The sequence below is a fragment of the Oncorhynchus gorbuscha genome, linkage group LG05 (assembly GCF_021184085.1).
Source record: "Oncorhynchus gorbuscha isolate QuinsamMale2020 ecotype Even-year linkage group LG05, OgorEven_v1.0, whole genome shotgun sequence".
NCBI classification, from domain to species: domain Eukaryota; kingdom Metazoa; phylum Chordata; class Actinopteri; order Salmoniformes; family Salmonidae; genus Oncorhynchus; species Oncorhynchus gorbuscha.
This window is the reverse complement of record NC_060177.1, coordinates 16,935,746-16,952,107: the sequence shown is the minus strand read 5'-3', so window position 1 is coordinate 16,952,107 and position 16,362 is coordinate 16,935,746. Positions and strand designations below refer to the sequence as shown.

Genomic DNA, 16,362 nt, shown 5'->3' with positions numbered 1-16,362 from the left:
GGATTTTTGAGACATTGATTGTGTATGTGTGCCATTCAGAGGGTGAATGGTCAAAACAAAAGATTTAAGTGTCTTTGAACAGGGTATGGTAGTAGGTCCCAGGCGCACCGGTTTATGTCAAGAACTGCAACGCTGCTGGGTTTTTCACACTCAAAAGTTTCCCGTGTGTATCAAGAATGGTCCACCACCAAAAGGACATCCAGCCAACTTGACAACTGTGGGAAGCATTGGAGTCAACATGGGCCAGCATCCCTGTGGAATACTTTCGACACCTTGTAGAGTCAAGACCCGGACAAACTGAGTTGTTCTGGGGGCACAAGGAAATATTAGGAAGGTGTTCTTAATGTTTGGTACTCAGTGTATTTATCATGAAGCTAAAACAGATAGACACATACAATATATTTTAGTGAGTTTTTTCTCTCGCCTTTAAATCAAAAGCTACGTTAATATCAACATCACAACAGACACTGAGCTGAAACATCTGACCCGATTGAAGGCACATTGCAGGGGTAGAAGGAGATGGTAAGGGAGAGAGAGGAGGGTGCTGGAGAGAGAGGAGGGTGCTACTTGAGCAGAGCCCGGTAGAGCAGAAGTGAGTGGGCTGTCTCTCTCTCCTGCTCCATGTAGAAGATGAAGTCCCTGAGGTTGACGCGGGTGATGCGTTGACGTTGCCGCTGTGACGACGTGGAGGGGGAGGAGGCGGCACCCGGCGACCCCACTGAGCTGCCTGATACCTGGGGAGAGAGAGAGAGAGGACAGGGGTGAGTCCTGGGACAACAGATCCATCTCAACATCATGTACACCTGAGGACAGAGAGAGGAGAGGGGCAGAGGGTCTGCTCCAAGGCAAGCGGCTGTAGGTGGCTGGTAAGAATTAAATAACCAATTAAAGTTACAAATGTTTTGTTTGGCACTCAAACAGACAGAGAGAAGAGACAGAGAGAGGGGACAGAGTGAGGGGAAAGAGAGAGGGGACAGAGTGAGGGGAAAGAGAGAGGGGACAGAGAGAAGAGACAGAAAGAAGAGAGAGAGAAGAGCCAGAGAGAAGAGACAGAGAGAGGGGACAGAGTGAGGGGAAAGAGAGAGGGGACAGAGAGAAGAGCAAGAGAGAAGAGACAGAGAGAGGGGACAGAGTGAGGGGAAAGAGAGAGGGGACAGAGAGAAGAGCAAGAGAGAAGAGACAGAGAGAGGGGACAGAGTGAGGGGAAAGAGAGAGGGGACAGAGAGAAGAGCAAGAGAGAAGAGAGAGAGAGAAGAGCCAGAGAGAAGAGACAGAGAGAAGAGCAAGAGAGGAGAGACAGAGAGAGAGAAGAGCAAGAGAGAAGAGACAGAGAGAGGGGACAGAGTGAGGGGAAAGAGAGAGGGGACAGAGAGAAGAGCAAGAGAGAAGAGAGAGAGAGAAGAGCCAGAGAGGAGAGACAGAGAGAGGGGACAAACTCATTGTTTGTTCAATTCTATGTAAAGAATTATATTAAAATATAGAATGAGTGTATACAGAACCCTGATATAAATCACAGACAACCGTTTACATTTCCAAATGAAAAACATCAGGTGGCAAATCCACCAAAATGCCCACTCAGCCATTTCCGTGAGGAACTCCCATACACTCAGCCATTTCCGTGAGGAACTCCCCATACACTCAGCCATTTCCGTGAGGAACTCCCATACACTCAGCCATTTCCGTGAGGAACTCCCCATACACTCAGCCATTTCCGTGAGGAACTCCCATACACTCAGCCATTTCCGTGAGGAACTCCCCATACACTCAGCCATTTCCGTGAGGAACTCCCATACACTCAGCCATTTCCGTGAGGAACTCCCCATACACTCAGCCATTTCCGTGAGGAACTCCCCATACACTCAGCCATTTCCGTGAGGAACTCCCCATACACTCAGCCATTTCCGTGAGGAACTCCCCATACACTCAGCCATTTCCGTGAGGAACTCCCCATACACTCAGCCATTTCCGTGAGGAACTCCCATACACTCAGCCATTTCCGTGAGGAACTCCCCATACACTCAGCCATTTCCGTGAGGAACTCCCCATACACTCAGCCATTTCTGTGAGGAACTCCCCATAACACCCTCCCACAAATACATTGATTGCACCACTCTATAAACACACAGTTGTATAGACAGAGCCTGAAACCAAAGACATGAAAGGTATGGATTTACAGGACCCAAGACTACAGTGCAGTTGTACAAACTCACCCTATAGACGTTGTATACATGACAGTATCTAGCTTCAAATACCCTGCAAACCCCTGTAGAGTAATGGTGGCCACAGCCTCCCCGTAGTCTCTAGGTGCATCCCAAATAGAACCTTATTCCCTATAGAGTGCACTAAAGTACTCATAGGGCTCTGGTCAAAAGTTATTCCCTATAGAGTGCACTATAGTACACATAGGGCTGTGGTCAAAAGTTATTCCCTATAGAGTGCACTATAGTACTCATAGGGCTCTGGTCAAAAGTTATTCACAAATATAGTGCACTATAGTACTCATAGGGCTCTGGTCAAAAGTTATTCCCTATAGAGTGCACTATAGTACTCATAGAGCTCTGGACAAAAGTTATTCCCTATAGAGTGCACTATAGTACTCTGGTCAAAAGTTATTCCCTATAGAGTGCACTATAGTACTCATAGAGCTCTGGTTAAAAGTTATTCCCTAAAGAGTGCACTATAGTACTTATAGGGCTCTGGTCAAAAGTTATTCCCTATAGAGTGCACTATAAGACTTTGGTCAAAAGTTATTCCCTATAGAGTGCACTATAGTGCTTTGGTCAAACGTTTTTCCCTATAGAGTGCACTATAGTACTCTGGTCAAAAGTTATTCCCTATAGTGTGCATGATAGTACTCTGGTCAAAAGTTATTCCCTATAGAGTGCACTACAGTACGCATAGGGCTCTGGTCAAAAGTTATTCCATATAGAGTGCACTATAGTACTCATAGGGCTCTGGTCAAAAGTTATACCCTATAGAGTGCACTATAGTACTCATAGAGCTCTGGTTAAAAGTTATTCCCTATAGAGTGCACTATAGTACTTATAGGGCTCTGGTCAAAAATTATTCCCTATAGAGTGCACTATAGGACTTTGGTCAAAAGTTATTCCCTATAGAGTGCACTATAGTGCTTTGGTCAAAAGTTTTTCCCTATAGAGTGCACTATAGTACTCTGGTCAAAAGTTATTCCCTATAGAGTGCACGATAGTACTCTGGTCAAAAGCTATTCCCTATAGAGTGCACTACAGTACTCATAGGGCTCTGGTCAAAAGTTATTCCATATAGAGTGCACTATAGTACTCAAAGAGCTCTGGTTAAAAGGTATTCCCTATAGAGTGCACTATAGTACTCTGGTCAAAAGTTATTCCCTATAGTGTGCATGATAGTACTCTGGTCAAAAGTTATTCCCTATAGAGTGCACTACAGTACTCATAGGGCTCTGGTCAAAAGTTATTCCCTATAGAGTGCACTATAGTACTCATAGAGCTCTGGTTAAAAGTTATTCCCTATAGAGTGCACTATAGTACTTATAGGGCTCTGGTCAAAAATTATTCCCTATAGAGTGCACTATAGGACTTTGGTCAAAAGTTATTCCCTATAGAGTGCACTATAGTGCTTTGGTCAAAAGTTTTTCCCTATAGAGTGCACTATAGTACTCTGGTCAAAAGTTATTCCCTATAGAGTGCACGATAGTACTCTGGTCAAAAGCTATTCCCTATAGAGTGCACTACAGTACTCATAGGGCTCTGGTCAAAAGTTATTCCATATAGAGTGCACTATAGTACTCAAAGAGCTCTGGTTAAAAGGTATTCCCTATAGAGTGCACTATAGTACTCATAGAGCTCTGGTCAAAAGTTATTTCCTATAGAGTGCACTATAGTACTCAAAGAGCTCTGGTCAAAAGTTATTCCCTATAGAGAGCACTATAGTACTCATAGAGCTCTGGTTAAAAGTTATTCCCTATAGAGTGCACTATAGTACTTATAGGGCTCTGGTTAAAAGTTATTCCCTATAGAGTGCACTATAGGACTTTGGTCAAAAGTTATTCCCTATAGAGTGCACTATAGTGCTTTGGTCAAAAAAAAAATCCCTATAGAGTGCACTATAGTACTCTGGTCAAAAGTTATTCCCTATAGAGAGCACTATAGTACTCATAGAGCTCTGGTCAAAAGTTATTCCCTATAGAGAGCACTATAGTACTCATAGAGCTCTGGTCAAAAGTTATTCCCTATAGAGTGCACTATAGTACTCATAGAGCTCTGGTCAAAAGTTATTCCCTATAGAGAGCACTATAGTACTCAGAGCTCTGGTCAAAAGTTATTCCCTATAGAGTGCACTATAAGACTTTGGTCAAAAGTTATTCCCTATAGAGTGCACTATAGTACTCTGGTCAAAAGTTATTCCCTATAGAGTGCACGATAGTACTCTGGTCAAAAGCTATTCCCTATAGAGTGCACTACAGTACTCATAGGGCTCTGGTCAAAAGTTATTCCATATAGAGTGCACTATAGTACTCAAAGAGCTCTGGTTAAAAGGTATTCCCTATAGAGTGCACTATAGTACTCTGGTCAAAAGTTATTCCCTATAGTGTGCATGATAGTACTCTGGTCAAAAGTTATTCCCTATAGAGTGCACTACAGTACTCATTGGGCTCTGGTCAAAAGTTATTCCCTATAGAGTGCACTATAGTACTCTGGTCAAAAGTTATTCCCTATAGAGAGCACTATAGTACTCATAGAGCTCTGGTCAAAAGTTATTCCCTATAGAGTGCACTACAGTACTCATAGGGCTTTGGTCAAAAGTTATTCCCTATAGAGTGCACTATAGTGCTTTGGTCAAAAGTTTTTCCCTATAGAGTGCACTATAGTACTCTGGTCAAAAGTTATTCCCTATAGAGTGCACGATAGTACTCTGGTCAAAAGCTATTCCCTATAGAGTGCACTACAGTACTCATAGGGCTCTGGTCAAAAGTTATTCCATATAGAGTGCACTATAGTACTCAAAGAGCTCTGGTTAAAAGGTATTCCCTATAGAGTGCACTATAGTACTCATAGAGCTCTGGTCAAAAGTTATTTCCTATAGAGTGCACTATAGTACTCAAAGAGCTCTGGTCAAAAGTTATTCCCTATAGAGAGCACTATAGTACTCATAGAGCTCTGGTTAAAAGTTATTCCCTATAGAGTGCACTATAGTACTTATAGGGCTCTGGTTAAAAGTTATTCCCTATAGAGTGCACTATAGGACTTTGGTCAAAAGTTATTCCCTATAGAGTGCACTATAGTGCTTTGGTCAAAAAAATCCCTATAGAGTGCACTATAGTACTCTGGTCAAAAGTTATTCCTATAGAGAGCACTATAGTACTCATAGAGCTCTGGTCAAAAGTTATTCCTATAGAGAGCACTATAGTACTCATAGAGCTCTGGTCAAAAGGTATTCCTATAGAGTGCACTATAGTACTCATAGAGCTCTGGTCAAAAGTTATTTCCTATAGAGTGCACTATAGTACTCAAAGAGCTCTGGTCAAAAGTTATTCCTATAGAGAGCACTATAGTACTCATAGAGCTCTGGTTAAAAGTTATTCCCTATAGAGTGCACTATAGTACTTATAGGGCTCTGGTTAAAAGTTATTCCCTATAGAGTGCACTATGGGACTTTGGTCAAAAGTTATTCCCTATAGAGTGCACTATAGTGCTTTGGTCAAAAAAAATCCCTATAGAGTGCACTATAGTACTCTGGTCAAAAGTTATTCCCTATAGAGAGCACTATAGTACTCATAGAGCTCTGGTCAAAAGTTATTCCCTATAGAGAGCACTATAGTACTCATAGAGCTCTGGTCAAAAGTTATTCCCTATAGAGTGCACTATAGTACTCATAGAGCTCTGGTCAAAAGTTATTCCCTATAGAGAGCACTATAGTACTCATAGAGCTCTGGTCAAAAGTTATTCCCTATAGAGTGCACTATAGTACTCATAGAGCTCTGGTCAAAAGTTATTCCCTATAGAGAGCACTATAGTATAAAACGGCGCCGGAGAAGAGGGCTGACGTCTTGTGTCCCCAACCTATTTCGTTTTTTTGTTTTTTGTTTGCAACTTATTTTTTAAAACTTATTTTGTACATAATGTTGCCGCTACCGAGTCTTATGACCGAAAAGAACTTCTGGACATCAGGACAGCGATTACTCACCACGGACTGGCAGAATCCTTTCTGATATACTGCTTTCTCGGGAACAGGCCCAGATACCCGTGATTTGCGTGAAGAGGAGGTGGAGAAAAAGGGACCAGATGGCGGGCTGCCTTCTGAGAATTCGTAGGCGATCGAATAAACCCCCACTTCCTTCCATTCTGCTAGCAAACATGCAATCTGGAGAATAAAATCGATGACTTGCGCGGAACTACCAACGGTCATTCAAAACTGTAATATCTTATGCTTCACGGAGTCGTGGCTGAACGACGACACTATCAACATACAGCTGGCTGGTTATACGCTGTACCGGCAGGATAGAACAGGCGCGTCTGGTAAGATAAGGGGCGGCAGACTATGCATTTTTGTAAATAACAGCTGGTGCATGATTTCTTAGGAAGTCTCGAGCTACTGCTCACCTGAGGTAGAGTATCTCATGATAAGCTGTAAACCACACTATCTACCTAGAAAGTTTTCATCTGTATTTTTCGTAGCTGTTTACATACCACCACAGACTGAGGATGGCACTAAGACAGCATTGAAGGAGTTGTATTCAGTCATAAGCAAACAAGAAAGCGCTCACCCAAAGGCAGCGATCCTAGTAGCCGGGGACTTTAATGCAGGGAAACTTAAATCTGTTTTACCAAATTTCTATCAGCATGTCAAATGTGCAACCAGAGGCAAATAAACTCTGGACCACCTTTACTCCACACACAGGAAATAATACAAAACTCTCCATCGCCCTTCATTTGGAAAATCTGACCATAATTCTATCCTCCTGATTCCTGCTTACAAGCAAAAATGAAAGCAGGAAGCACCAGTGACTAGATCAATAAAAAGTGGTAAAATGAAGCAGATGCTAAATTACAGGACTGTTTTGCTATCACAGGCTGGAATATGTTCGGGATTCCTCTAATGGCATTGAGGAGTACACCACATCAGTCACTGGCTTCATAAATACGTGCATCGATGACATCATCCCCACAGTGACCGTACGTACATAGCCCAACCAGAAGCTATGGACTACAGGCAACTTCGGCACTGAGCTAAAGGCTAGAGCTGCCGCTTTCAAGGAGCAGACTCTAACCAGGAAGCTTATAAGAAATCTCGCCCCAGATGAACCTGCAAACAAGCAAAGCATCAATACAGGACAAAGATCGAAGCGTACTACACTGTCTCTGACGCTCGTCGGATGTGGCAGGGCTTGCAAAACATTACAGACTACAAAGGAAAGCACAGACAAGAGCTGCCCAGTGACACGAGCCTACCAGACGAGCTAAACTACTTCTATGCCTGCTACGAGGCAAATAACACTGAAACATGCATGAGAGCACCGGCTGTTCCGGAAGACTTTGTGAACACACTCTCCGCAGCCAATGTGAGTAAGACCTTTAAATAGGTAAACATTCACAAGGCTGCAGGGCCAGACGGATTACAAGGACATGGACTGCGAGCATACACTGACAAACTGGCCGGTGTCTTCACTGACATTATCAACATCTTCCTGTCCGAGTATGTAAAACCAACATATTTTTGTGAGTGAATTTTACCCCCTTTGTCTCCCGAATTTCGTGGTATCCATTTGTTAGTAGCTACTATCTTGTCTCATCGCTACAACTCCCGTACGGGCTCGAGAGAGACGAAGGTCGAAAATCATGCGTCCTCCGATACACTACCCAACCAAGCCGCACTGCTTCTTAACACAGCGCGCATCCAAACCGGAAGCCAGCAGCACTAATGTGTCGGAGGAAACACCGTGCACCTGGCAACCAGGGTTAGCGTGCACTGCGCCCGGCCCGCCACAGGAGTCGCTGGTGCGCGATGAGACAAGGATATCCCGCGATGAGACAAGGATACCTGGATGACGCTAGGCCAGAATCTCTGGTGGCATAGCTGGCTCCCTTAACCGTCCTTAACCACGGCCCTTAACAACTGCGCCACCCGGGAGGCTAAAACCAACATATTTTAAGCAGACCACCATAGTGCCTGTGCCCAAGAACATTAAGGTAACCTGCCTAAATGACTACCGACCGTAGCACTCACGTCTGTAGCTATGAAGTGCTTCGAAAGGCTGGTCATGGCTCACATCAACACCATTATCCCAGAAACCCTAGACCCACTCCAATTTGCATTCCGCCCCAACAGATCCACAGATGATGCAATCTCTATTGCACTCCACACTGCCCTTTCCCACCTGGACAAAAGGAACACCTATATGAGATTGCTATTCATTGACTACAGCTCAGCATTCAACACGATATTGCCCTCAAAGCTCATCACTAAGCTAAGGACCCTGGGATTAAACACCTCCCTCTGCAACTGGATCCTGGTCTTCCTGACGAGCCGCCCCCAGATGGTAAGGGTAGGTAACAACACATCTGCCACACTGATCCTCAACACAGGGGCCTCTCAGGGGTGCGTGCTCAGTCCCCTCCTGTACTCCCTGATCACTCATGACTGTACAGTCAGGCACGACCCTAACACCATCATTAAGTTTGCCAATGACACAACAGTGGTAGGCCTGATCACCAACAACGACGAGGCAGCCTATAGGGAGGTGGTCAGAGACCTGGCTGTGTAGTGCCAGGACAACAACCTCTCCCTCAACGTGATCAAGACTAAGGAGATGATTGTGGACTTCAGGAAAAAGAGGACCGAGCATGCCCCCATTCTCATCGACGGGGCTGCAGAGGAGCAGGTTGAGAGCTTCAAGTTCCTTGGTGTCCACATCAGCAACAAACGAACATGGTCCAAGCACACCAAGACAGTTGTGAAGAGGGCACGACAAAACCTATTCCCCCTCAGGAGACTAAAAGATTTGGCATGGGTCCTCAGATCCTCAAAAGGTTCTACTGCTGCACTATCGAGAGCATCTTGACTGGTTGCATCACTGCATGGTATGGCAACTGCTCGGCCTCCGACCGCAAGGCACTACAGAGGGTAGTGTGAACGGCACAGTACATCACTGGGGCCAAGCTTCCTGCCATCCAGGACCTCTATACCAGGCAGTGTCAGAGGAAGGCCCTAAAAATTGCTACCGCACTGCTACCGCACTGCAAGCGGTACCGGAGCGCCAAGTCTAGGTCCAAGAGGCTTCTAAACAGCTTCTACCCCCAAGCAATAAGCCTCCTGAACATCTAATCAAATGGCTACCCAGACTATTTGCATTGTCCCCCCTTTTACGCCGCTGCTACTCTCTGTTGTTATCATCTATGCATAGTCACTTTAATAACTGTACCAACATGTACATATTACCTCAACTAACCGGTGCCCCCGCACACTGACTCTGTAGTTATTCCCTATAGAGTGCACTATAGTACTCATATGGCTCTGGAAAAAAGTAGTGCTCTATATAGGGAATAGAGTTCCATTTGTCCCTTCCATGTCTCCCTCCACACATCTGTTCCTGTCAGTGATGTTGACAAGTCGGGAGGGCCAGTCGGGATGGAGGTGCACACGGGACAGGCCTCCGTCTGTCTCCTCCGTCCCCAGGGTCCTCACTGGGAAAGAGCGCCCCTACCCTCACCCTGCCTGGCTCATCAGGCCAATCACGACTGACCACAGGTGAAAGATGGGCCTGCCTGCTGCCATGCCAATTACTGCCACTCACCCCACCGCCCTGCGACACAGCAACACACTCCACCAATCAAAGCCATCCATCCACCTGGACAGACGGGGGGCCTGGCGTGGAGGGGTGAGGTGGGGATGGGCAGTAGCCCTGGACATCACTACAAGCCCCCTGGCCTCGTGGTCTGGAGCTCCCAGAATGCCTCACTCATCTCCTGTGCGGACCCAGTTCATGGCGAGCCTCAGCCTGGGTAAGTGATCCAAATACAGGGAGAAAGGTCAGCCTGCTGCCAGCGAGCCAAGCTGATTTCACTTAGCTAACGCAGCAGCGTCGCAGGCAGCCTCTTCTCTTCCTCCTCCCCTCATCTTAATAAGCCTGCAACCTGCCAGCAACCCAAACACACGGTTTGTTGTTGTCTGTATCCATGGAGACCAATCCCTCTTTCAAATGCATGTTGACTCATGTTAAGGGGGAAAATAGGGAAATACACTCACAAACACAAAACAAAGCAGATGGCTGAGTGTCAGATATAAGGAGAGGCGAGAAGTCAAAACACCACGCTTTTCTCGTCAACAGCAATTATATAGTAATGGTGTCTGACATTAAATGAACGGCAGAATGGCACGCTTCGTAAGGTCACCGTGGAGAGAGAGATAGAGAGAGAGACAGACAGAGAGAGTTCGTCTTTGCAAAATCGTCTTTGCTGCTGAGAAAGATCCACGAGGCAAAAAGCAGCATCTGTCATTTTATCTGTGATGGGTGCTGCGAGGCATTATGTCACATGACATATCCATCCTGCAACACACACAGGGATACCTCGATACATCCTTTCAGACGTTCCAGTTGTTTGGTGCCCTGAGACACACAGACAGACAGAGCTGTGGAGAACGTGAGGAGAGGACAGGGGGCTGAGAGGAGAGGTGACTATAGAGACTGGATACTCTAGAGATGGGCCCCAGTCCGTTAACACTGGCTACAGCCCTTACCTCCTCACATCCACACTCTAACAGGACAGTGTGCCAATGGGATAGACACACTGCAGTTCACCCTGGCTGGGAGAGACCAGGGAGCCTGGGTGTGCATGTACATGCAGAAACACACAAGTGACATGATGTGCATAGTGTTCACTCAGTATCATTATGGCGCCTACATATTTCAGCACACAAACTGATCAGGAAGAGAGTAAGGGGATGCTTAGATATTTAGATATTTGTCCTCCATACACTGCTGTGTTATTCACTCATTACTATAGGATAGTATCTATATCATAAAGGAAGGATTTCTTTCTTCCACAGTAAGGAAATGGTGAGCTCAGGTCAGTCTACCTTCAATATATTCTATCTTCCCTAATCTACTGTTCAACCTTGGGTGCAGAGAAAGCCACGATTAGTCCCCACTTTACTAAATTTACTCTTGATTAATAATGTATGTTCTCTCTCTCTCTCTCTCTCTCTCTCTCTCTCTCTCTCTCTCTCTCTCTCTCTCCTCTCTCTCTCTCTCTCTCTCTCTCCTCTCTCTCTCTCCTCTCCTCTCCTGGCTAATTGTCTGGTGGTGTTGAAGCTCCTAGGTGTCTTAGGAATTAGCATTTGGTCCTTTATTGTTTAGGGTCTTTCTGCTGATCAGCAGCTTTGAACTTGAGTGGCACCGGGCCTTGATGCTGGAGCCAATATTGGATTTGGCTCAGGTCACACCTTCGGGCTGAGGGTTAATGGCCCACTTTTCCTGGCATACACACAGCTCTACACAGCCCAGAGAGGGTTGGTTGGCCCTGCAGAGCCAATACTGCTGGATCAGCACTCTGTAGAGAGGAGAGGAGGCTGCAGACATGGGATGGGAAGAGGAGGAGGCTGAAGACAGGGGGCTGGGAAAAGAGGAGGCTTCAGACAGGGGGCTAGGAAAAGAGGAGGCTTCAGACAGGGGGCTGGGAAAAGAGGAGGCTTCAGACAGGGGGCTGGGAAAAGAGGAGGCTGCAGACAGGGGATGTGAAGAGGAGGAGATTGCAGACAGGGGCTGGGAAAAGAGGACGCTTCAGACCGGGGCTGGGAAAAGAGGAGGCTTCAGACAGGGGGCTGGGAAAAGAGGACGCTTCAGACCGGCGGCTGGGAAAAGAGGAGGCTTCAGACAGGGGGCTGGGAAAAGAGAAGGCTGCAGACAGGGGGCTGGGAAAAGAGGAGGCTTCAGACAGGGGGCTGGGAAAAGAGGAGGCTGCAGACATGGGGTGGGAAAAGAGGAGGCTGCAGACAGGGGATGGGAAAAGAGGAGGCTGCAGACAGGGGATGGGAAAACAGGAGGCTGCAGACATGGGCTGGGAAAAGAGCAAGCTGCAGACAGGGGATGGGAAAAGAGGAGGCTGCAGACAGGGGATGGGAAAAGAGGAGGCTGCAGACAGGGGGCTGGGAAAGGAGGAGGCTGCAGACATGGGATGGGAAAAGAGGAGGCTGCAGACAGGGGATGGGAAAAAGAGGAGGCTTCAGACAGGGGGCTGGGAAAAGAGGAGGCTGCAGAAAGGGGGCTGGGAAAAGAGGAGGCTGCAGACAGGGGATGGGAAAAGAGGAGGCTTCAGACAGGGGACTGGGAAAAGAGGAGGCTGCAGACAGGGGGCTGGGAAAAGAGGAGGCTTCAGACAGGGGGCTGGGAAAAGAGGAGGCTGCAGACATGGGGATGGGAAGAGGAGGAGATTGCAGAAAAGGGGCTGGGAAAAGAGGAGGCTTCAGACAGGGGGCTGGGAAGAGAGGAGGCTTCAGACAGGGGGCTGGGAAAAGAGGAGGCTTCAGACAGGGGGCTTTAAAAGAGGAGGCTGCAGACAGGGGGCTGGGAAAAGAGGAGGTTGCAGACAGGGGGCTGGGAAAAGAGGAGGCTGCAGACAGGGGCTGGGAAAAGAGAAGGCTGCAGACAGGGGGCTGGGAAAAGAGGAGGCTTCAGACAGGGGGCTGGGAAAAGAGGAGGCTGCAGACATGGGGTGGGAAAAGAGGAGGCTGCAGACAGGGGATGGGAAAAGAGGAGGCTGCAGACAGGGGATGGGAAAACAGGAGGCTGCAGACATGGGCTGGGAAAAGAGCAAGCTGCAGACAGGGGATGGGAAAAGAGGAGGCTGCAGACAGGGGATGGGAAAAGAGGAGGCTGCAGACAGGGGGCTGGGAAATGAGGAGGCTGCAGACATGGGATGGGAAAAGAGGAGGCTGCAGACAGGGGATGGGAAAAGAGGAGGCTTCAGACAGGGGGCTGGGAAAAGAGGAGGCTGCAGAAAGGGGGCTGGGAAAAGAGGAGGCTGCAGACAGGGGATGGGAAAAGAGGAGGCTTCAGACAGGGGACTGGGAAAAGAGGAGGCTGCAGACAGGGGGCTGGGAAAAGAGGAGGCTTCAGACAGGGGGCTGGGAAAAGAGGAGGCTGCAGACATGGGGATGGGAAGAGGAGGAGATTGCAGAAAAGGGGGCTGGGAAAAGAGGAGGCTTCAGACAGGGGGCTGGGAAGAGAGGAGGCTTCAGACAGGGGGCTGGGAAAAGAGGAGGCTTCAGACAGGGGGCTTTAAAAGAGGAGGCTGCAGACAGGGGGCTGGGAAAAGAGGAGGTTGCAGACAGGGGGCTGGGAAAAGAGGAGGCTGCAGACAGGGGATGGGAAAAGAGGCTTCAGACAGGGGATGGGAAAAGAGGAGGCTGCAGACATGAGGTGGGAAGAGAGGAGGGTGCAGACAGGGGCCTGGGAAGAGAGGAGGCTGCAGACATGGGGTGGGAAGAGAGGAGGCTGCAGACAGGGGATGGGAAAAGAGGAGGCTTTAGACAGGGGGCTGGGAAAAGAGGAGGCTGCAGACATGGGATGGGAAAAGAGGAGGTTGCAGACATGGGATGGGAAAAGAGGAGGCTGCAGACAGGGGATGGGAAAAGAGGAGGCAGCAGACATGGGATGGGAAAAGAGGAGGCTGCAGACATGGGATGGGAAAAGAGGAGGTTGCAGACATGGGATGGGAAAAGAGGAGACTGCAGACAGGGGATGGGAAAAGAGGAGTCTGCAGACATGGGATGGGAAAAGAGGAGGCTGCAGACATGGGATGGGAAAAGAGGAGGCTGCAGACAGGGGATAGGAAAAGAGGAGGCTTCAGACAGGGGGCTGGGAAAAGAGGAGGTTGCAGACATGGGGTGGGGAAGAGAGGAGGCTCTAGACAGGGGGCTGGGAAGAGAGGAGGCTGCAGACAGGGGCCTGGGAAGAGAGGAGGCTGCAGACATGGGATGGGAAAAGAGGAGGCTGCAGACAGGGGATGGGAAAAGAGGAGGCTGCAGACATGGGATGGGAAAAGAGGAGGCTGCAGACAGGGGATGGGAAAAGAGGAGGCTTCAGACAGGGGCTGGGAAAAGAGGAGGCTTCAGACAGGGGGCTGGGAAAAGAGGAGGCTGCAGACAGGGGGCTGGGAAAAGAGGAGGCTGCAGACATGGGATGGGAAAAGAGGAGGCTGCAGACAGGGGGCTGGGAAAGGAGGAGGCTGCAGACACGGGATGGGAAAATAGGAGGCTGCAGACAGGGGATGGGAAAAGAGGAGACTGCAGACAGGGGGCTGGGAAAAAGAGAGGCTGCAGACATGGGGCTGGGATGAGAGGAGGCTGCAGACATGGGGCTGGGAAGAGAGGAGGCTGTAGACAGGGGGCTGGGAAGAGAGGAGGCTGCAGACTGGGGCCTGGGAAGAGAGAAGGCTGCAGACATGAGGTGGGAAGAGAGGAGGGTGCAGACAGGGGCCTGGGAAGAGAGGAGGCTGCAGACATGGGGTGGGAAAAGAGGTGGTTGCAGACATGGGATGGGAAAAGAGGAGGCTGCAGACAGGGGATGGGAAAAGAGGAGGCTGCAGACATGGGATGGGAAAAGAGGAGGTTGCAGACATGGGATGGGAAAAGAGGAGGCTGCAGACAGGGGATGGGAAAAGAGGAGGCTGCAGACATGGGCTGGGAAAAGAGGAGGCTGCAGACAGGGGATGGGAAAAGAGGAGGCTGCAGACAGGGGATGGGAAAAGAGGAGGCTGCAGACAGGGGGCTGGGAAAATAAGATGCTGCAGACATGGGGCTGGGAGGAGAGGAGGCTGCAGACAAGGGATGGGAAAAGAGGAGGCTGCAGACAGGGGGCTGGGAAAAGAGGAGGTTGCAGACAGGGGGTGGGAAGAGAGGAGGCTGCAGACAGGGGCCTGGGAAGAGAGGAGGCTGCAGACATGGGGTGGGAAGACAGGAGGCTGCAGACATGGGGTGGGAAGACAGGAGGCTGCAGACAGGGGGCTGGGAAGAGAGGAGGCTGCAGACATGGGGTGGGAAGACAGGAGGCTGCAGACAGGGGGCTGGGAAGAGAGGAGACTGCAGACAGGGGTCTGGGAAGAGAAGAGGCTGCAACAGGTGCCTGGGAAGAGAGGAAGCTGCAGACAGGGGGCTGGGAAGAGAGGAGGCTGTAGACAGGGGGCTGGGAAGAGAGGAGGCTGTAGACAGGGGCCTGGGAAGAGAGGAGGCTGCAGACAGGGGGCTGGGAAGAGAGGAGGCTTCAGACAGGGGGCTGGGAAAAGAGGAGGCTGCAGACAGGGGGCTGGGAAAAGAGGAGGCTGCAGACAGGGGATGGGAAAAGAGGTGGCTGCAGACAGGGGATAGGAAAAGAGGAGGCTGCAGACAGGGGATGGGAAAAGAGGAGGCTGCAGACATGGGCTGGGAAAAGAGGAGGCTGCAGACAGGGGATGGGAAAAGAGGAGGCTGCAGACAGGGGATGGGAAAAGAGGAGGCTGCAGACAGGGGGCTGGGAAAGGAGGAGGCTGCAGACATGGGATGGGAAAAGAGGAGGCTGCAGACAGGGGATGGGAAAAGAGGAGGCTTCAGACAGGGGGCTGGGAAAAGAGGAGGCTGCAGACAGGGGCTGGGAAAAGAGGAGGCTGCAGACAGGGGATGGGAAAAGAGGAGGCTGCAGATATGGGCTGGGAAAAGAGGAGGCTGCAGACAGGAGATGGGAAAAGAGGAGGCTGCAGACAGGGGATGGGAAAAGAGGAGGCTGCAGACAGGGGATGGGCAAAGAGGAGGCTGCAGACATGGGCTGGGAAAAGAGGAGGCTGCAGACAGGGGATGGGAAAAGAGGAGGCTGCAGACATGGGATGGGAAAAGAGGAGGCTGCAGACAGGGGGCTGGGAAAGGAGGAGGCTGCAAACATGGGATGGGAAAAGAAGAGGCTGCAGACAGGGGATGGGAAAAGAGGAGGCTGCAGACAGGGGGCTGGGAAAAGAAGAGGCTGCAGACATGTGGCTGGGAAGAGAGGAGGCTGCAGACAGGGGGCTGGGAAGAGAGGAGGCTGCAGACAGGGGATGGGAAAAGAGGAAGCTGCAGACATGGGATGGGAAAAGAGGAGGTTGCAGACATGGGATGGGAAAAGAGGAGGCTTCAGACAGGGGGCTGTGAAAAGAGGAGGCTTCAGACAGGGGGCTGGGAAAAGAAGAGGCTGCAGACATGGGGCTGGGAAGAGAGGAGGCTGCAGACATGGGGCTGGGAGGAGAGGAGGCTGCATACAGGGGATGGGAAAAGAGGAGCCTACAGACAGGGGGCTGGGAAAGAGGAGGCTGCAGACAGGGGTGGGAAAAGAGGAGGCTGCAGACAGGGGGCTGGGAAGAC

The 16,362-nt window shown here is 49.6% G+C and overlaps 1 protein-coding gene across 2 annotated transcripts in view; it reads right to left on the bottom strand.

The window, feature by feature from the left end:
- Positions 1-558: 558 nt before the first annotated feature.
- Positions 559-16,362, bottom strand: part of LOC124035580 (transcription initiation factor TFIID subunit 4-like) — a 121,263-nt gene continuing 105,459 nt past the window's right edge. For both annotated transcript variants that reach the window (XM_046349075.1, XM_046349076.1), the window contains one exon: positions 559-734. In XM_046349075.1, the coding sequence (XP_046205031.1) occupies positions 564-734 (171 nt within the window). In that variant the 3' untranslated portion in view covers positions 559-563. The remainder of the gene's footprint in view (positions 735-16,362) is intronic.